The 19,788-nt window shown below is 36.2% G+C and overlaps 6 protein-coding genes, 1 long non-coding RNA gene and 4 other non-coding genes across 19 annotated transcripts; 6 read left to right on the plus strand and 5 right to left on the minus strand.

The window, feature by feature from the left end:
• Positions 1–141: 141 nt before the first annotated feature.
• Positions 142–844, plus strand: AT5G15022. Its single transcript, NR_143266.1, has one exon. It is a non-coding gene; the product is annotated as an other RNA (long non-coding RNA).
• AT5G02295 lies at positions 221–298 on the plus strand. The gene has a single exon (NR_142588.1). It is a non-coding gene; the product is annotated as an other RNA (small nucleolar RNA).
• On the plus strand, positions 367–443 carry AT5G02305. Its single transcript, NR_142589.1, has one exon. It is a non-coding gene; the product is annotated as an other RNA (small nucleolar RNA).
• On the plus strand, positions 497–560 carry AT5G02315. The gene has a single exon (NR_142590.1). It is a non-coding gene; the product is annotated as an other RNA (small nucleolar RNA).
• Positions 625–721, plus strand: AT5G02325. Its single transcript, NR_142591.1, has one exon. It is a non-coding gene; the product is annotated as an other RNA (small nucleolar RNA).
• Positions 845–858: 14 nt separating the features above from the next.
• Positions 859–1,463, minus strand: AT5G15025 (paired amphipathic helix Sin3-like protein; the record flags this gene model as incomplete). Its single annotated transcript, NM_001343380.1, has 3 exons — positions 859–988; positions 1,067–1,225; positions 1,384–1,463. The coding sequence occupies 3 exons, from the start codon at positions 1,461–1,463 to the stop codon at positions 859–861; spliced, it is 369 nt and encodes a 122-aa protein (NP_001331923.1).
• A 412-nt stretch (positions 1,464–1,875) lies between these two features.
• Positions 1,876–2,984, minus strand: AT5G15030 (paired amphipathic helix Sin3-like protein). The gene is made up of 4 exons (NM_001203383.2): positions 2,929–2,984; positions 2,665–2,748; positions 2,244–2,411; positions 1,876–2,155 (listed from the first exon to the last, which is right to left on the minus strand). The coding sequence occupies exons 1-4, from the start codon at positions 2,946–2,948 to the stop codon at positions 2,008–2,010; spliced, it is 420 nt and encodes a 139-aa protein (NP_001190312.2). The 5' UTR covers positions 2,949–2,984; the 3' UTR covers positions 1,876–2,007.
• Positions 2,985–3,658: 674 nt separating this feature from the next.
• On the minus strand, positions 3,659–4,646 carry AT5G15040 (Paired amphipathic helix (PAH2) superfamily protein). 3 transcript variants are annotated; one of them, NM_001343381.1, is made up of 4 exons: positions 4,488–4,646; positions 4,394–4,402; positions 4,052–4,180; positions 3,659–3,969 (listed from the first exon to the last, which is right to left on the minus strand). In NM_001343381.1, exons 3-4 carry the CDS (start codon positions 4,156–4,158, stop codon positions 3,813–3,815), a joined length of 264 nt encoding a protein of 87 aa, NP_001318564.1. In that variant the 5' UTR covers positions 4,159–4,180; positions 4,394–4,402; positions 4,488–4,646; the 3' UTR covers positions 3,659–3,812. The 3 variants fall into 3 exon arrangements, with proteins under 3 accessions (NP_001318564.1, NP_001332029.1, NP_001332030.1); NM_001343383.1 differs by having other exon boundaries at positions 3,753–3,969; positions 4,394–4,431; positions 4,579–4,625; NM_001343382.1 differs by having other exon boundaries at positions 4,394–4,646.
• Positions 4,647–5,435: 789 nt separating this feature from the next.
• Positions 5,436–7,588, minus strand: AT5G15050 (Core-2/I-branching beta-1,6-N-acetylglucosaminyltransferase family protein). The gene is made up of 4 exons (NM_121509.3): positions 6,762–7,588; positions 6,598–6,673; positions 6,399–6,514; positions 5,436–6,239 (listed from the first exon to the last, which is right to left on the minus strand). Exons 1-4 carry the CDS (start codon positions 7,357–7,359, stop codon positions 5,725–5,727), a joined length of 1,305 nt encoding a protein of 434 aa, NP_197009.1. The 5' UTR covers positions 7,360–7,588; the 3' UTR covers positions 5,436–5,724.
• Positions 7,589–8,236: 648 nt separating this feature from the next.
• Positions 8,237–9,854, minus strand: AT5G15060 (Lateral organ boundaries (LOB) domain family protein). Its single transcript, NM_121510.2, has 2 exons — positions 8,933–9,854; positions 8,237–8,485 (listed from the first exon to the last, which is right to left on the minus strand). Exon 1 carries the CDS (start codon positions 9,709–9,711, stop codon positions 9,286–9,288), a length of 426 nt encoding a protein of 141 aa, NP_197010.2. The 5' UTR covers positions 9,712–9,854; the 3' UTR covers positions 8,237–8,485; positions 8,933–9,285.
• A 565-nt stretch (positions 9,855–10,419) lies between these two features.
• AT5G15070 (Phosphoglycerate mutase-like family protein) lies at positions 10,420–19,741 on the plus strand. Of its 7 annotated transcripts, none has more exons than NM_001343386.1 (31): positions 10,420–10,539; positions 10,733–10,889; positions 11,044–11,103; positions 11,371–11,417; positions 11,601–11,684; positions 11,767–11,830; positions 12,005–12,158; positions 12,526–12,596; positions 12,824–12,928; positions 13,224–13,316; positions 13,499–13,573; positions 13,940–14,025; positions 14,370–14,576; positions 14,663–14,762; positions 14,851–14,921; positions 15,290–15,368; positions 15,526–15,684; positions 15,841–15,883; positions 16,038–16,120; positions 16,235–16,297; positions 16,376–16,450; positions 16,801–16,926; positions 17,195–17,436; positions 17,514–17,558; positions 17,669–17,735; positions 17,954–18,025; positions 18,169–18,413; positions 18,504–18,561; positions 18,805–18,972; positions 19,080–19,154; positions 19,257–19,741. In NM_001343386.1, exons 2-31 carry the CDS (start codon positions 10,803–10,805, stop codon positions 19,518–19,520), a joined length of 3,168 nt encoding a protein of 1,055 aa, NP_001330694.1. In that variant the 5' UTR covers positions 10,420–10,539; positions 10,733–10,802; the 3' UTR covers positions 19,521–19,741. The 7 variants fall into 7 exon arrangements, with proteins under 7 accessions (NP_001330694.1, NP_568308.1, NP_001330695.1 ...); NM_121511.2 differs by having other exon boundaries at positions 10,733–10,871; NM_001203384.1 differs by having other exon boundaries at positions 10,493–10,539; positions 10,733–10,871; positions 19,050–19,154; positions 19,257–19,607.
• Positions 19,742–19,788: the final 47 nt, after the last annotated feature.

Raw genomic sequence — 19,788 nt, forward strand, 5'->3', positions numbered from 1 at the left:
GGCCGTTAAAATTTATAATGGGCTTAATAAAAGGCCCTGATTATTAGGCCCATTAAATAAATTCGTAAGGTAATTAGGGTTTTGCTTCATCATATTCGCCGAGGAAGATATATAAAGAGGAAACAGATAACATTACTCAGAGATATCGATCTAAGCTTGCTACATCTTCTTATATACTTCTGCAGTTTTTAGTGTTTTTGAAATTCGGATTTTTTGTTTGGATCAGTTGATGAGCAAATACTGCAACAATATGATGGAGAAATCTTTATGATTCTTAGTATTTAAGTCTCTGATGATCTTATTTGTTTTTATATTTCCTCTCTTCTCCTTTTAGATCTTGCACATAGTCGTCCCTTTTTCTGAACAGAGATGTGATGAGTAACAAATTGGTCCGTGTTTCTGATTAACCGTGACTGAGAATTTATTAACCAAACTCTGATCTCAATAAGTTTTATTATTTGAATCTTCAAATCTTGGTTTTGTATTAGAAAAACAATGAGAACTCTTTGGTTTTTGGCTCTGTGATTGCTTCGCCTTATTGGCAATATACGCTATTCTGAAATCAGAGTATGAAAGATAAACAAACTGTACTTTATGAGAGCCCAATCGAATAGTTATTTTGAAACTTCTGCTGTGATGATCTTTTGAATAAAATTCACATGTCAGACTTCAGAGATCTTTTGATCTATGAGAAAAAACATTCATAATTCTGAGCAGAAGTAACAACACAACCTGTTTCTCCAATACTAAAAATAACCAATTGTAACTTGTAGTAGAGCTAAGAAGATATTAAAAAAAAGGTCGAACAGAGAGCTAATTTGATATATCCGTCTCATTCAAATGCTAGCTTCTTGATCCTTAATCCTCATCCTCATCGTCAAGAGTAATTTCAAACCCATGTGGCAAGAATTTGTTAAATACGAGAATTAAATGGTTATGTCCCTTTAACAGGTCTTTGACTCGTGCAATCACGACAGAAGTATCGGTCCTGATAAAATGCAAGATGAAGAATGGGTTCAGAGGCTAAATATGATACTTAAAGAAACAAAACAAAAAGATGTTATACCTTTGTGCCTTGAAGTCGCTCATAATCTCGAGAAACAGATGGTATTTGTACTTTTGATCATGAAACACGTCCTTTATTTCCTTTAAGTAGGCCAAAGCATCATCGGTTGTCAAAGCATCTTTGGTGTTACCGTTTCCAGGTTTTGGAGATTGCCCTTGTCTGCGTCAAAAACAACCCCACGATCATCAACACAATACTTCAAGATTACGATACTAACCAAAGTCTTTTGCTAAAACGCAACTAGATTAAAAGATTTGAAATAGCATAAATGCGAAACCCTCTGTGTGCTCATCGCTAAGATTGAAAATGGAACTTACAATTCGTTTCGAGGGGAGCCCACTGGATGTTGATTTTGAGACCCAGAACCGTCGATTTCTTTATCTCCAATCCGCTTCATCCCTGATTGAAGAATTATGGGGGAAAAAGTTATTGCAAGCAGAAGAGAAACAAAGAATCACGATGAAGTTTAGAGAGACTCACTTTCGGAGAAGATCTGAAACAAATCACTCAGATCTTTCAAGTGAGAGCAAAATCGAGCAGAATCACTTCGATCAGCGACGATTCTATGCAAATCAGAACAAGAGTGTTGCGATGACAAATAGAACAAATTGCGCCTATTAAAACCGTCCGTTTGCAACTTCTTTGGGCCTATATCCCATTATCAGCCGAAGTAAGGCCCATTAAAGTATTTATTAGGATTTTATTTCTTTCTTTTTTGTAACCATTTATTTTTATTTTTATTTTTATTTTTGTAACCAAATTTATGTGAACGTAAAGAAAATATAAGAGGTCATACTTTATTGCAGTGAAACGTTCCCTCATGCATGGATTACAAAGAAACATATTTGATAATAAACCACCAAAAACTGAACATAGAGATTAGTTTAGAGATTTTGATGGTATCATTGGTGTCATGACCATGATAGGAAATTTCAATAGTCTTATGCGGTGGAGCTAGTAGAGGCTTCTGCGTCACCATGAAGAAATATCTTATCTCCAAGTGACAAAAAGGTGTTAAAGCCGATAATCAAATGTTTGTGCTTCTTAAACAACTTCTTCAATCGTGCATACAATATAGAACGATCAATCCTGTAAATGCAAGAAATTATATAAGCAAATCTCATCAAAACCTTAAAGCTAAACCAAAAGTAAATTATAAAACCAGTCAAGATCTTACCGTTGTGCCTTAAAATCGAACAAAACCTTACGGAACATAGCATATTTGTCCCTTTCATCATGATCAATAAACGTATTTTTCACTTGCTGAAGGTATGCCCGAGCATCACTAATGGTCATCCCTAAAGAAGGATCTAGATATATAGATCTTTCTATATTCCCTCCATGCCTGCACCAAAACCAAAAGACCAATATAGAGACAGAAATATAACATGTTCATACACATTCATAAAATAAAGGAACCACACAATTCGTCCACAAGCCAAAAGAAGAACTCAGAGATCAGTCGCATGTTTTTTCAGATAAAATTTTTATCTTTCGAACAAGTAACAAGCAACAAGTAGGTCAAATTCTTCATCGTCATTATATATGCGTTTAAACAACCAACGATTATCAACACACTTCACGATTAGGAAACTAACCTTGGAGACCTTGGCACGACTATTTCATCAGGAGTCCGCTCCGTTTCTTCATGACTAATCAAAACATCAACAATTAGAGAGATTCTACAGGGAAAAGTAAAAAACAGTTAACGCTTTATATAATTAAAAAAAAAGATATGAAACAAATCAATCAGATCTTTGAAGTGAGAGCATAATCGAGAATATGAAACGAATCAATCAGATCTTTGAAGTAAAGCATAATCGAGAATAAGAAACACTTCAATCACCGAAGATTATGCATACGTTATGAAATATCCAGGCATTTCCGATGAAGCGTTGCGACTTGTGATGAGAATAGTGCAAAAATCAGGAATGACGAACGAGATATAAATAAAGGCGCCAAATGGTGCCATCTCTTCGTAACTTATTTGGGCCTATAATAAATAATGGGCTTTTATAGGCCGTAGTTAGGCCTTATTTAAGTATTCATCTCGCTATTCTTATTTTCTTTGTTTTAATATTTGACTTTTTGGATATTTTTGGTTACATTTGATCAGCAAATACAGCAACAATATGATGGAGAGAAATCTTTGTGATTTTTAGTATTTGTAACATCATACTGTAGAACCAATGTGATCATAGTGTAAGGCTATATATATAAAGAGGCCTTTTTTCATCCCTGAAGTTCTGTAGAATATGCTCTCTCTTTTATTTGACAGCTAAAAAATAAACATTAATAAAAAGGAATAAAATCGTTTTCACTTTTTTTTTGAATTGTTATTGTATCAGTTGATGAGAAAATACTGCAACGATATGATGAAGAAATTCTTAATGATTTTTAGTATTTGTAACAATCAAACTATGATCTCAATATAGTTCTTTTTTCAATCTATGATTTTAACTTCTCGTTAGAATATTACAAATTTCATATATACTTCAGTTTTTTTTTTCATTAAGAATAAAAAATAATAAGTAGATAATAATGCTTTTGCCGAAGGTCAAATTAAGTAAATAAAGAAATTAAGTGGACGTAAAGAAGATAGCAAAAGGTCAAACTTTATCATAGTGAAATTCCTACATGCATGGCAAAGCAAAGATACTCGATAAACCATCAAGAACTGAATAGAGAGACTAATTTAGAGATTTTGATCGTATCATTTGAGTAGAAAAAATATGACAAGATAATTTCAATAGTTTCTTGCAGTCGAGCTAAAAGAGTCTTCTACGTCATCATCAAGAGCTATCTTGTATCCAGTTGGCAAAAAGGTGTTAAATCCGATAATCAATTCGTTGTGCTCCTTGAACAACTCTTTCAATTGAGCAAACGCAGTATGACGACCAATCCTGTGAATGCAAGAAATTCTTTGAGCAAACTCATCAAAACCTTAAGGCTAAACCAAAAAAAAAAAAAAAGCAATCATCTTACCTTCGTGCCTTCAAATCTAACAAAATATTCTTGAACATATCATATTTTTCAATTTGATCATGAAACGTATCTTTCACTTCCATAAAGTATGCCCTACATTCAGCCATAATGTCTCTTCTTCTTCCATGCCTGCACCAAAACCCAAAGAACAATAGAGACAGACATTATAACATGTTCCTACACATTCACGTAATAAAGAAAACTAACAATTCGCCCACAAGCCAAAAGAGGAATTCAGAGAGTCGCAAGTTTTGAAAGTTTACAGTTATCTTTAGACAAGCAACAAGTAGCCCAAAAACAACCCACGATAGCACCAACACACTTAAAGATTAGGAAACTAACCTTCGAGACCTTGGAACGTTTATTGCATCAGGAGTCCGCTTGGAACGTTTATTGCATCAGGGATAAACAAAAGATAAACAATTAGAGAGGTTACTTGGAAAGATATGAAACAAATCAATCAGATCTTTGAAGCGAGAGCAGAATCTAGAAGAAGAAACACTTCCATCACCGACGATTATACATACATGTACCAGAAAATGTTCTAGGCAGATACGATTAAGCGTTGCGACTTGTGATGAGAAGAGACCCAAATCACAACGCATGACAAACAAATTATAAATAAAGGCGCCAAATGGTGCCGTACGTTTCTCTTCGTAACGTCGTTGGGCCTAAATTAATAATGGGCTTTTATAGGTCGAGGTTAGGCCTTATTGTAAGTATTCATCTGCATTTCTTCTTTGTTTTATATTTACTAATATGGATATTTTGTTACAGTTTCAGTTGATGAGCAAATACTGCCACAATTGGTCCGTATATGAAACCGTGACTGAGAATTTTAGACCAAACTCTGTTCTCAATTGTTTATTTGTCAGTATTCGATATGGATTCTTGTTAGAAATATAAATATATTTTTGCTTCTGCTATTTTTGTGACATTTTAATGAAATATATATTTAATGTTATGTGACAGCTTTGAATGAGAGCCATTATATATATTTTTGTGACATTTTACTATGTTCATTTGATAAGCTTCTTGCTTCTGCTATGATGATTTTTTGAATAAATTTTACATGTCAGACTTTTAGAGATTTTTGTTTATCATTAAGAATCTTTGATAATAAAAAATCAGAGCAGAAGTAATATAATCTTGACTTCTTGAGTAATATAATATTTCCAAAACATTTGATAAATCAAATTCAAACCAAATCTTTGCCACCAGTCAGTCACATGGAATGAGTAGTGACCATCAATAGGCCCTCATGTAATTTGCACTTAGTCACATGGGTGTATATCTATAAATTTAAAACAACAATATCAATGTGAGTTATTGAATCATGTATCAAATTAATTCAAAAGCAATAATATCAATGAAACACCTATATGTTAGTCACAATAGTCAGGTAACTTCATCATGCAAACAATAAAAAGGACATGACTAATATGTGACAAACCTATAAAATTGGTATCAAGTTGGAAAAGGCCAAACTTTAGGTCGGCAATAGAAGACAAATTCCAATAATCAATGATCTTTCCCGAAATTTCTGCACTTTCTCAAATGAAGAAAGTCCAAAAAGATCTCTATACAACCATATCAAAGTATCGGATAATCAATACAGTTCATTTGTGTGAAAAACCACGTAACCATCTCTATGACAAAACTCTAATTTGCCATTACCGGCATTGCCGTGGTCTGAAATTCTCAGTAGATAACAAATAAGTTATGAGTTTCTCGATCCGTTTAGCTCCAAGACCAGGTTTAATAACCGACGTATCACCAATCACCGCACACGGATCGCTCCCGTTTTCCCTCGTACCAATACACCAACCACCCGGAGTGACCATCCCGTGACTCCGAAACAATAGTTCCGAATCAATCTTATCGAGAACAGGCTCATCTCTACGGAATTTCCTAGCAAAAGGAGCGTTACTGTCCACCATTCTCTGGAAATCATCTAATGTAAGATGGTGAGGATGTTGCTTTGGAGGATTGTCCCATGAGATGAAATGTAAGTCACTGTTAACCGTTGTGTTGGTAAACTCTCGAGCATTGCAAATCACAGTGTGGAAGTAACCTTCTGGCGATGAAAGGAAGTTTGCGTAATACATTAACACAATTCGAGGAAGATTATCCCATCCCCATATGAAATAATCCACAAAAGGTCTAGATAACATCATCCACGCAGATCCTATTAACCAACAACATCAAAAAACCATTAGAGCCTAAGAATTGTTATATCACATCAATGAGTGTAACAAGGATCCTACATTTAAGGAAGACTCTACATTTAGACATTCCCATTATGTTGATTACCCAAAACAGGAAAGATTATGAAAAATGAAAGCACCTGTGAAGAGTTTGAAAGCTGTAGGCATACTTCTCTTCTGTGAAACCCAGAAAACATCAGCTTTCTTTGACATATACAAACCAGGATCAATAATTATAGGCTTTGCTCTATGAGACCTATACAAGTTTTTACCAAAATTATCAGAGAAAGTTGCCAAAAACAAACTGTTGTAGATTGTAATGTAGCTAGCTAAACTCACTCTTTCCAGCCAATGTTGCTTGTATGATCGATGAAATTGAGATCTCGAGGAAGATACGAAAACGTATGCAACAGATCTGAAAATCGAATCGACATAATAAACCTCAAATGATTCAATTAAAACAATAAACAGAGTCTGAGATTATAAGATCTAAATTTCGTTACCATCTTGTGTTACGAGAGGATAATCAGAGGCACTGAGATTGATGAACCAATCCCAATCACCACCTTCACGAAGCAAAATCGCTGCAGCGTGAAGTGTATTAGCCACCATAGTTGGACCACGATACGTAACGAAATTAGCCTTAACAATCATCCGAACATTTTGAAATCTCTGAAACAGAGTATGATTCGCCACAAAACCACTGAGATCCAATCGTTCCTCCGGTGAAGATTCCCGATCGAGATGAACAACGTACTGGTTGTTGGGATGATAAAGCGCCATTAGAGTTCGTTTCAGCATCTGACCGTCACCAGAGGAGCCGGAGATTAGATAAGCGAGACGTGGCGGCGGAGGAGGAGAGACGGAGACGGTGAGTGAGACGGATACTGGATTTATCTTGGATTCGACGAAGACGGAGGATCTAAATCCGTAAACTGAAAATGGAATCAAACGAGTTTGACCAGAAGAAGAAGCTAAGTTCGTTAGCAACAAGAGAAAGAGAGAACAAATGGATCCGATTGCTAATGGAAGAATCCATTTTCGGTCAAGAGATTGTTGCTGGTTACGAACTTGCATGTAATAGCTTTTCAATTTCTTCATATTCGAAGCTTCATCAATTTTTAACAGCTCTTAGATGGATTCTTCTTCAGTGGTTTGTGGCTTAGAGAGACTTGAGAGTGAAGTGTACGAATTACGAAATGGAGAAGATGAATGAAGGAATTGGTGTGTTTTTGTTTGTTTGTTGGTCTGTTCTTTTCGTATGTTCGATATCTTTATATTACAAAAAAAAATGTTTCACGGTATTTTTGTAATTTTTACTTTTTTCTTCTAAATTTTATCCGATTTATGTATGTTTTGACAATGATTTAATATTCATTATACAGTATCATGTGTTATTTATCTGATAGTTTAAGTACATTTTATCCCAGTCAAAGTTTCTATTTCTGAAGAAAATATATTGTTTGAATAATAGTAAATGGTCATTTCAAATCTTCTAATTCTTTTTAGTAAGTATATAATGGTTGCTTAAGAAACGATACACTTTTTTAGGAGTAGTATGGAAAGGGTTTAAATTAATGAAGAGCATTTAACTGGTCTTCCAAGTTTATTCTTTCCCATTTTAAGTTATTGACTGTTGAATGACTTTTGTCAGACTATTAGGCTGACTAATCAGCACTGTAATGCTAATCCCTTAAACACGCAAGGATTAATGGGCTTTAAATCTATGAAAGCCCGAATTGAAACACTTTAAGCCCACATACAAAATATCAACTAAAGGGGATGGATGAGTCAAAATGTCGAACAAACCAAAGGCCTCTATCGGCCTTTACATGATTAATTCCCAAAGACCCAAACTAAGAGATTGATTTTCTTAATTTGTGCAAGTAATTAGCGTTACACACTGAACCGATTTTTTTTCTCTCGATAATAATGTACAGACCTATTTAAAGTCTATAATGTTAAAACGAATCCAGAAAGTCTAAACTGTATTTTACTTTTCGTATAGTAATTTTTTTTTTTGTTATCTACATATTGAAAATGGGAGAAAAGCCTACAAGAGAATGTAGAGTAGTAAAAGAATTTTTACGAGAGAGTAAGTACGACGAAAAAAAAAAGAGAGAGTAAGTACAAAAGATATTCTTCTCTATCGAGACTAGTTCATCCCCAAAGTGGAAAGATCTACGGAAATGGGAAGTCATCATCCTTGGTCATAGATTGATATGCACTGTTAATTAAAAACAAAAGAAACAGCATTAGTAGGATGGTATCGTGTAATTATAAATAATAATAAAATGCGTAAGCCATTTTAGGCCAAAAGCATAGCTTATTGGTCCCACGTATTCTTCCTTTAAATGTATACTATATAGTATACGGTCTATTAATCTTTAGACTAGTCACTAAAGTCATAACTAATCAAATAAATGTTAACTACTACATTAAAAAAACTTTGGCAAGCACTACCAACTGTGAAAAAAAAAAAGTTCTTTCAAGTTATAGAACGACATAAACACGGAATCAAGAATAAACAAGGAGATATTTTTGTTTATGCCATTGTATTAAATATTTAAAGTTATGCGTAGTTTTAATCATATAATGTAACAGTTTTTGATCCTAAAAAAAATCATAAAATTAAATAGTGCAAGTAATGAAATGAGGAAATCGGAAAACGTACCACTTGTGGCGGGAAACTTGAGCTTCCAAGAGAGACATAATTTCCTCATCAGTAAAGAATTCACGAAACACTCTCTCGATATCGTTGTTACGAGGAGCACCACCTAGTTGTTCTTGTTCCAACGCTTCAAGATTAACGTCATTTTCGTTGGCATTTGCATGGGAAAGATTCGAACCAACCTTTTACCAAAAAAAAAAAAAAAAAGATTCGAACCAAGATTAACGGCCTAGTCTCAGTCACACACTCCTCGTGTACGAAATTACCACAATACCCTCCGCCGCTCAAGAATTCGATCGTGCCATCGTCGTTGTTTGCGGTGAGGTTTCGAAAAGGATTTACGGCGGAGGAGGGATCTAAGAAGTTGTTAGCGGCGGAATTAAAGAAGCTGGCGGCGGTGGGATTGAAGAAAGCGGCGGTGATTTGATCACGGGTGCGACGTAGTTCAGCGGTGACGAGTGCGATTTGGGTTCGAAGATGGAAAATGTATTCGTGACAGCCACCGACGGGCCGGGGAATTGAGAGCGTATGTTGGATTCGTATATGATCGAGCTCATTGCTTCTCTTTGTTCCTCCGGAGACAATCCTAATTCTTTGAGCTTTTTTTGGAGACGGGTATTGGAATGTAGACGATGAAAGTTTTGGAACTCTTGATGTCGCTCCGCCGGAAAGTAAGGACGAAAGAAACAGTCCGGTGTGCAACGACGGCGTTGGTGCCTGCAAGCGGCGCATTGGTTGACATAACCGCCGTTATTTACGCCGGAAGAGCCTTGCAATGTCATCAAGATGATGACTGATCTGATGTGAGAATCAAGAAGAAAATGAGTTTGTTAGGCATCGTCGCCGATTTTGTTATAGTTTTTTTTTTCTGTAGAGTGGGAAAAAAGAAAGATTGAAACGAGTATTTATAGAGAACAGAGTGAAGCAAGAAGAATTATAAGAGATAGATTTGATAATTATAAAGAATTAAAAAGCTTCTCTAATAACAAATGTCGTTATAGCTCGGTTTAATTCTGTTTTTTTTTTCCAGATTATAAACCCCACTTCAAGTCGTTTTGTTTAACTAATTAGTGGACGAACCATGAGTCAACAATATTTTAGAATTTGGCTTTAACCAACAGACAATATTTCTTCAACATTTGCTCTTTCAGTCATTTGATTGGATAACAATATATTTGATAGGCTACACACATGGACCATTTCGATTACTTGAAAATTTAAAACGCGTTCTATTGACCTTCTCATTAGGCATTGTGAATTTACTAGTGTATAATTACATTGTGATATTTAATTGTGGATACACAAGAATAATCACAATTTTAGAACTTCCTAAAAAGAACACCGTAAATATTATCATGTATCCACTTATTTTTTAAAAATTCACTTGAGTTTTGTATAGTTGTCGGTCGGTGGTTAATTAAATTATTAATGACCATGATTTTAATAAACCAAGCAAAATCTATATATAATGGTAATCATTTTTTTTTTGTAATTCTGATTCAAAGCAACGCCTCTGACGCCTGAATCTTCTGGCTCTCTCTCTTTCCTCGTGCCATCAGCGCACTATCTCTAGCTATTGCTCTCTCTGCTTGTGATCATCATTTTCCCCAGTAACGTTTCTCCTCGACTTTTTCTCTGCGAGATCTCGCATTGCTCTCTCATGTTATGCACTACCTGTTTCTTCTATTTATGATCCTATCTTAGTTGCGGCCATGATTCCGAGATTGTTCCAAACCCAAGCGATTTAGTCTCTGTTCTCTCTGAACGAATTTTTCGTTGTGTTTTGTGAATCTCTGATTTCAGACGGAGAACGAGAGAACGTCGTTCGAGGAACGAAACGGAAAGAGGTTCGTATCGGGAGGAGAGAGCGAAAATGGGGGTGGAAGAAGGAGCTGGTGTTGATAAGAAGATAACGATTGGAGTCTGCGTCATGGAAAAGAAGGTGAAATGCGGCCCCGAGGTTTTGTTTCCTTTCGTGCTTTTATTATCGCGTTTTCTTGCTCTGACGAACAGATTGCGATAGTTTCGTTGAATCTGTTGTTACTCCGGTGAGGTTTTCAATTTCACTCTGATGTCTCGCTTATTGAGATTGTTCGTGTGTGTGGATTTTCTAGGTTTTTTCAGCTCCCATGGGACAAATTATGGACAGGATACATGCGTTTGGCGAATTTGAGGTAGTTTTTCACTTTCTCGATTTTTCTCATGATTGAGGATTTGATGTTTCTCAGGTTTTTCATTTGGTGATTTTTCACCTGGAGAATAAAAATGTCTCTTGAAAAGACTTAGTTCTAATTTGTGATTTCAATTTTATTGGAAGATGTTTTCCTGGGGTAATTTTTACAAGTTGTTTGTGTCTGTCTCTGTGGATTCTCTATAGTGTATTCTCTTCTTTTTTCCTTTTTATTTGTGATCTCATGGACCCATTGTTACCACTTTATTAGATTATACATTTTGGGGACAAGGTCATACTTGAAGACCCAGTAGAAAGGTACGTCTCTAAACAAATTTATGAATATCGTTTTTACTTTTGGTTTTATCCTATTTAATTCATGGATTTGTACCAATTCTCTCTATTAGATTATATGGAGAGAGTGTAGTTAATGATTATCAAGTACCATTATATTCTTGGACCACAAATTCACCAGGGACTTTACTCCCTTTACTGTTTCAGTTGGCCGATTTGTGATTGTTTGATTGCTTTCTATTCCTCTGGATATCCTCTTGAGAAAGTTCAAGCATATTCTTCTTTAAGAAAGTGAGTTCTACCTTTTTAACCTTTGTTGATTGTTCAGTAAATAAATTGAGTTTGGCTTTTGAGTTCAAACTTCTATATTCAGGCCCTTTTTAGTGAATGAACTCGATCCCCAATATCTTCTTCATGACCGCCGGAAAGTGTATGAGGTAACTATTTTACATTGCATGAAAGTTGGCCTGTGCATTTCTAATCACCATGTCATTTTCTTTTTTCATGTCTCCCACTCATTTATTTTCTTCACATTACCGTCGTTCATGAATAAGAAGAGCTACATACTTTCTCCTAAATTAGTAAAATTTTCTATTGATGGGCATCTATAGCATCTTGAGATGTATGGTATCCCAGTTCCTAGATATGCTTGTGTCAATAGAAAAGTACCAGACGAAGATCTTGATTATTTCGTCGAGGAAGAAGATTTTGTTGAGGTTAAAGGTGAACGATTCTGGAAGCCATTTGTGGAAAAGCCCGTCAATGGTGAGCTTCTCTTTTCAAATCTTTGATCAAAGTTTCTGAAACATTCTTAAACTACCCATGAACTACAAATCTAAGTTTGATTATGTGTCACTGAAATATTCTTACATTTGGTGTATTAGGTGAAATCGTTTTTTTATGTTTTGTTTAATTCAGTCTTCCCTCTGCATATGCGTGGGATGTAAATAGTAGATGAATTTTAAATTTACAGCCTGATACACTTTCAAGAAATGTGATTTAATTGAACACAATGATGTTTCTGAGTTTCTATTATTTTTCCTTGCTATATCAGCAGTGATCCCAATTGTTTCCCTGATTTGCAGATTTTTTTAATTGTCTACTAATAATGAAATTTTTTATGCTTGTAAAGGAGATGACCATAGTATAATGATATACTACCCTAGCTCAGCTGGTGGAGGCATGAAAGAATTGTTTCGTAAGGTACTGCTTCTTTCTGCAGAACTTGACTTCCTGTGAATTGAACTTGGTCTAATATTATTTTAATTTTCTTGGTACATTACTGAAGTTGGCTCGTTCACTACCTAATGTCTTTCTGCAGATATTGGTTCTTCTCGGATTGAACATTTTAGTTTCAAATGATTGTAATAATTTGTGGCACATTTCTGTGGTTAGCAATATTTCTTTCTGACCCAATGTTTTTGTTTTAGGTTGGGAATCGATCAAGTGAGTTTCATCCTGATGTCAGAAGAGTAAGGAGAGAAGGTTCTTATATATATGAGGAGTTTATGCCTACTGGGGGAACTGATGTCAAGGTTGTGATTTTTGTTGCTGTCTAGATAAGCTTATTCTGTTTTAATCCATGACCAGGCTACTTAACCTTTCTTAAAACATTGAATGTGTTTTTATGCTCTTGTTTATCCAGGTCTCATAAATTGAGATAGTTGCCGTGTTAATGTCCTTATGCTGTTTTGTTGTCCTGTTTGTTCCTGCAATGGATATTTTTCCATGTCGTAAGGCTATCTGGAATAGTTTTTTTTTTCTGGATTATGTTTTGGTTGAAGCTTGGCTTTGACGAGTTTTTGACTGACAGTCTACCCTGAAATACAGGTCTACACTGTGGGTCCCGAATATGCACACGCTGAAGCAAGAAAATCACCTGTTGTTGATGGTGTAGTAATGAGAAATCCAGATGGGAAGGAAGTAAGTCTGCTGATCTTTACCAAACCATTCCACATATGAAATCTTATGTCGCTTTTTCCATGAACAATGGAGCTATGGTTAACAGGGTACTAAAGGCGTCGAGTATATAGAGGAATTGTAACTTATGTCTTATGATGGTATAGAATTTGATCAAAAATCAGTATTGTTATTTTATTGAACAGGTGAGATATCCAGTTTTACTTACACCTGCTGAGAAACAAATGGCGAGAGAAGTTTGCATTGCATTTAGGCAAGCGGTATGTGGTTATTCCAGTTATCTGACTGTCATTGTGTCTTGCAGAGTTCTATCGCCTCATAATTTTATATGTGCAACAGTAATAAGGAGACATGCCTGAGTCTCTCTCATAATGCTTAGATTGGAAATTGTTGAGCTAACTCTTTTATTTTAATACATAAGAAAATAAATCAAGTAATTGTAGATTACAAATGAACTGTTTTTAAATGTTCTCTTTCATATCTTCTCCACAATAGAATTAGACTTAGTGTTAAAGTCTTGCTTCTGGTGTAGTTTGTTTGAAGGAATGATTACGAAATGTTGTTACCTGGAAAAGTTGAAGATATTATTGTATAATGCATTAGTGGAATTATTTTCATGTCTGCAGGTTTGCGGTTTTGATCTCCTACGATCTGAGGGAAGTTCATATGTTTGTGACGTAAATGGATGGAGTTTTGTGAAGAACTCCTATAAGTGAGACACTAATCTGGACTTCTATTTTTCTTCTCAGTTCTGCTTATTGTTTCAGTTATATCTTCGCAAGGAAAATCACAAATCATTGTATATTTGCTGCCGCTGACCTAGCTCTATAGTTAATAAATTAATCTCATTGAGTGAATTTCAATTCTAGAGGTTTTTAGCAGCATCTTTTGCCTTCTAAAAGATCGTACATTTTGGCATAAGCTAGTAGAGGCAGAGCTCATTGCTTATTATTTGAGATAAACACTGTGTCATCGTCATATCCACTTTTGGAACTCTCAGTTTGTATTCATTTGGAGTTTTAATCAGAAATGTCACCAGATCTCTTTCTCTGTAAGGTATTACGACGATGCTGCTTGTGTGCTACGGAAAATGTTTTTGGATGCAAAGGCTCCTCATCTTTCTTCAACAATTCCTCCCATTCTGCCATGGAAAATCAACGAACCTGTCCAATCTAATGAAGGTCTTACCCGCCAAGGAAGTGGCATCATCGGAACTTTTGGGCAGTCAGAGGAGCTACGCTGTGTCATTGCTATTGTTCGGCAGTATGTTTTAGCATATGATCACCTGTCCTCTCTTAACTCCTCTCTGTTCACCCAGGCCCTGAGTTCTGTTTATCTTCTCTTGACAGTGGTGATAGAACCCCCAAGCAGAAAGTGAAACTAAAAGTTACAGAGGAGAAACTGTTAAACCTGATGTTGAAGTACAATGGAGGAAAACCAAGAGCTGAGGTGAGAGGCTTGGGATTTTCCACCTTCAACTTTGCCCCGCCTATAGGGATTTTCTGATACCGTGTATTTTTTTTTTCCTTTTTTACAGACAAAACTTAAAACTGCCGTCCAATTGCAAGATCTATTGGATGCCACAAGAATGTTAATTCCTCGTGCAAGGTAGACCCCTAATAATGATCTTATAACTTGAGTTATGCTTGCAGTATTTAAGCCTTTCCTTGCTTAAGTGGTACTCTGGAATACAAAAATTTTTTACTGATTAAGAGAACCAGTGGATTCAAGAATTTCATGGATGAACTGAAAGAAATTTAACTTGAATGAGTGAGCTAACCAAACAGTGGCTTTCATATGTTAATTTTCTACTTGTTACAAATTCCTTTGCTGAACTGGACTTTTGTTTATGATCATCCCGGTAAAGCTTTTTCTGTATTGACGAATATGCTTCATTGACATTAACTAGTGATGTAATTCATGAGTACAATTTTAAATCTGGCAACTAACTTATTGTATTTATGTTTGATGTTTAGATCAGGTGAAAGTGATAGTGATGCAGAAGACCTTGAACACGCTGACAAGCTTCGGCAAGTTAAAGCCGTTCTTGAAGAGGTTGTGTGCCTTCAAAATCTTATTTTTTCTTTCTTTTCTCTGAGCTATATCCATTTCGCAGTCCCATTGTATTGTTTATAGTCCTTGTAATTAGCTGTACAGTAACAGTTACAGCCTGCAAACTCAGTCTCATGTTATAGATGTGTAAAATTTGCAGGGTGGGCATTTCTCTGGCATATACAGGAAGGTTCAACTGAAGCCGTTGAAATGGGTTAACGTACCAAAAAGTGATGGTGAAGGCGAAGAGGAACGCCCAGTGGAAGCTCTTATGGTTCTGAAATACGGGGGTGTTCTAACTCATGCTGGTAGAAAGCAGGTAACACTATATTTGTTAGCAGACGAGTATGTCAAATGCAGTGCAAAGTTCAGTACTGGTATTGGTAATAGTTAGTGTATGGCTACCTAACACCAGTGCAGGCAGTTGAGGAATTCATCTCTGATTTCTTTGATGTTTGCTTAATTTTTTCCACAGGCCGAAGAGCTTGGTAGATACTTTCGAAACAATATGTATCCAGGTGACAACACATTACCTGCTTGATTTGTCCAATCATTTCATATTCTACCTTCCATATGTCTCATACAATTTTCTGAAACAGTCCATTGTAGTTGTGTTGATCAATATACATTTATTTCTAAGTGGTTAATGAAAAACTGGGGATATGCTTTCAGGGGAAGGTACCGGTTTGCTCCGTCTCCATAGTACATACCGTCACGACCTTAAAATTTACAGCTCTGACGAGGGACGTGTTCAGGTACAACTTTCTGCCGATTTCGTATTGACGATGACCATTGAGCATTCAAATGTTCACTATATCTTCTGGATATTCCTCATCGGTTGCACTGAGATATGATATGAATGTATGCAGATGTCTGCAGCTGCTTTTGCCAAAGGCCTGCTTGACCTAGAAGGACAGCTGACCCCAATCCTGGTTTGCCATTTTCTTTTACCTAGCTAGTATAGTGCCTGGCAATGTCATAATCATTAAATGTCTTATCTTTTTCTCTAGGTTTCTCTGGTAAGTAAGGACTCTTCCATGTTGGATGGCCTTGATAATGCCAGCAGTGAAATGGAAGCAGCTAAGGTTTGTCTCTCTCTTTACTACATCTTGATTGTGGCTTCAGCAGATATGAGACGAATGAAAGGATGTTTAGGTGCTATTTAGAAGCATCAACCAATAGTCAGTAGTGACATTCATAACGTTCTAGATTGGATCTATCTCTAATACACCGAAAGTTTTCTTTCTAAATTGACTAAATAGAGGCCTTTCCAATGCACTTACTCATCGAATGTTTGAACTAATGGTTTTTCATGCATGGCTTAGATGGTTGAATTTCATTTGGGAAAAGAAGGGTGAATTATATTCCCATATGTACAGTAACAACCATGTGTAATATTTTACAGCTCTGAATTGCTTTCCCAACTTGCCTGCAGGCTCAACTGAATGAGATCATAACCGCCGGCTCAAAGATGGTACATGATCACGTCTCTTCTGAATTACCTTGGATGACTGATGGGGCTGGACTTCCTCCTCACGCTGATGAGCACCTACCTGAATTGGTACGCCCATGTTTTTTCGACCTTTACTTTAGTCTATTAGCATCATGGAACCCGGATAGTGGGCTTTCTATCTGTTTTATGAATTGTATATATGCTACAAGCCATCATCACTACCGTTTGCATTTTTTAGCTGCATATTTTTTCCATTGTTAAATAGTATTCTTTGTTAAAATGGAATGTCAAGTGTTTTAACTACTTGGCGCAAGAAAAAGGTTTACTGGAGAGCACAAAATAACGTTACTTCTCTGTTTACTTCTTAAATAAATAGGTAAAATTAGCTAAAAAGGTGACTGAACAAGTAAGGCTACTTGCACAAGATGAACACGAGAATCTCGCTGAGCCTAGCGCTTATGATGTAGTCCCTCCATATGATCAAGCCAAGGCCCTTGGCAAGTCAAACATTGACGTTGGTCGGATTGCTGCCGGATTACCTTGTGGTAGTGAAGGGTTCCTTTTGATGTTTGCCCGGTGGAGAAAACTCGAAAGGGATCTCTACAACGAAAGAAGAGAGTAAGTAAATGGCCATATGCTCTCTTATTCTCTGTTTGAGTTTTAGAAATGGCACTGATCGTTGGAATTGAATGCAGGCGGTTTGACATTACGCAGATTCCTGATGTTTACGATTCATGCAAGTAAGCTATGTGTTTAAGTCTATTATGTTGATGATTTAGTGTGTATCTAGATTGATCCTTGCTTTAGTTTCTCCATTCTTAATATATCGTGAATGTGTTGTCAACACCAGGTATGACCTGTTACATAATTCTCATCTCGATCTAAAAGGACTAGACGAACTCTTCAAAGTAGCGCAGGTATGAGCTGAATAAATAGCTGTAGTATCTCTTCCACTATTTGAAATTTCGATGGTATTTCCAGTTGTCTTGCTCAGACAGTTTTACTTTACCACTACTAGCCAATGCGTCCTAGATTTCCAGATTTAAACTGTTCCATTTTTTATTGTACATCTCCGTTTTGCATTTCGATCGTGGACTGTGTTGATTAGGGCCACTTATGTGTTATGTGGTTGCAGTTGCTTGCAGATGGTGTAATCCCAAATGAGTATGGGATCAATCCACAGCAAAAGCTCAAAATCGGTTCAAAGGTGTGTGTTCTCAGCTTGGCCTTCTAAGTTCCACAATAGCATCTGACTTTTCCTCTCTTGGAATTTCCCTGAGGGTCCAGGGTTTTCTCAGATGATCTCACAACTTACCATTTTTTTTATTTTTTTTTGTTTTCTAAATAAAGATTGCACGGCGCCTGCTGGGTAAAATCCTTATTGACTTGAGGAACACTCGAGAAGAGGCCATGAGTGTTGCTGAATTGAAGAACAGTCAAGATCAAGTCTCAGTGTCATTGTATTCGTCAAGAAAGGAGGATAGATATAGTCAACCAAAACTTTTCGTTAAAAGCGATGAGTTGAGACGGCCTAGCACTGGAGAGAATAAAGAAGAAGATGATGATAAAGAAACCAAATACAGACTAGATCCAAAGTAACCGAAAACTCTCTTTTAGATTATAAGTGGCATCATATATCTTCATCATCTTTCTTAATATCATCTTTTTATTGTGTTCCATTTTAGGTATGCAAATGTCATGACGCCTGAACGTCATGTGAGGACACGTCTTTACTTCACATCTGTGAGTACCTTCTTCCATTTCTGATCTCTTTCTTACAAATTATTTATGTCCAGCTACATGCAAGCATCCGGCTGGCAGAAATGGAAAAAAGTCTTTTTGACATTTTAGTGCCACTACAAGGCTCTTCGAACTCTTAGAATTTTAGAATGTGGTTTATGACTAGATCAATGCAACTAGCTTTATAATCAGTAGTGAAGCCTGTGGAATTTATACATGACTTTTCTTCTATGAAACGATTGACAGGAATCACATATTCACTCTCTGATGAACGTTCTACGGTATTGTAATCTTGACGAATCTCTTCAAGGAGAAGAAAGTCTGGTCTGCCAAAGCGCGTTGGATCGTCTATGTAAAACCAAAGAACTTGATTACATGAGCTACGTTGTCCTAAGGCTGTTTGAGAACACTGAGGTTTTATAAATCACCCCGTCTCTTTTCTCTCTCACTCTTGCTTTCAAGTTGTTATACTCACTCGTGTCAGAAACCAGACATTGAAACATAAAAATTATTGCCTGCAGATATCTCTGGACGACCCGAAACGATTTAGAATCGAACTTACATTTAGCCGTGGCGCAGATTTGTCTCCCTTAGAGGTAAAGAGCCAAGCTTATTTAGACCCTTTTGTCTATGGATGGGAAATGAGTCCCGAGTACTAAAAAGAAGTGTATTTTTTTGTTTATGTTACATAACATCAGAAGAAGGACGAGGAAGCAGAATCATTGCTTCGAGAACACACACTTCCGATAATGGGACCAGAAAGGCTTCAAGAGGTTGGTTCATGTTTGACCCTCGAGACAATGGAGAAGATGATACGTCCATTTGCAATGCCAGCCGAGGATTTCCCTCCACCGTGTACTCCAGCAGGCTTCTCCGGTTACTTCTCTAAAAGCGCCGCTGTTCTCGAACGTCTTGTTAAACTTTGGCCCTTCCACAAGAACACCTCTAATGGCAAAAGCTAAACGCCAACAAAGTGGGTGACTAATGACTAATGAATGATGATGATATTCCTAATCCATTTATTTTTTGAATCAAAATTTTGAATTGTTAGTAGTTTCTAATTGAGTACACTAAATTGTTCATTTTGTTTTGTAGAATCGTCAAAAAAAATTGTTAAAAACAATTGCTAATTGATTTAGCATTATGGAAAATTTCCAAGCTTCTACTTGTCGTTTGCTTTGATGTATATTCTTAAGACAAAAGATGATACATATACCGAGAAAGAAGAAA

Source organism: Arabidopsis thaliana, chromosome 5 (assembly GCF_000001735.4).
Source record: "Arabidopsis thaliana chromosome 5, partial sequence".
NCBI lineage: Eukaryota > Viridiplantae > Streptophyta > Magnoliopsida > Brassicales > Brassicaceae > Arabidopsis > Arabidopsis thaliana.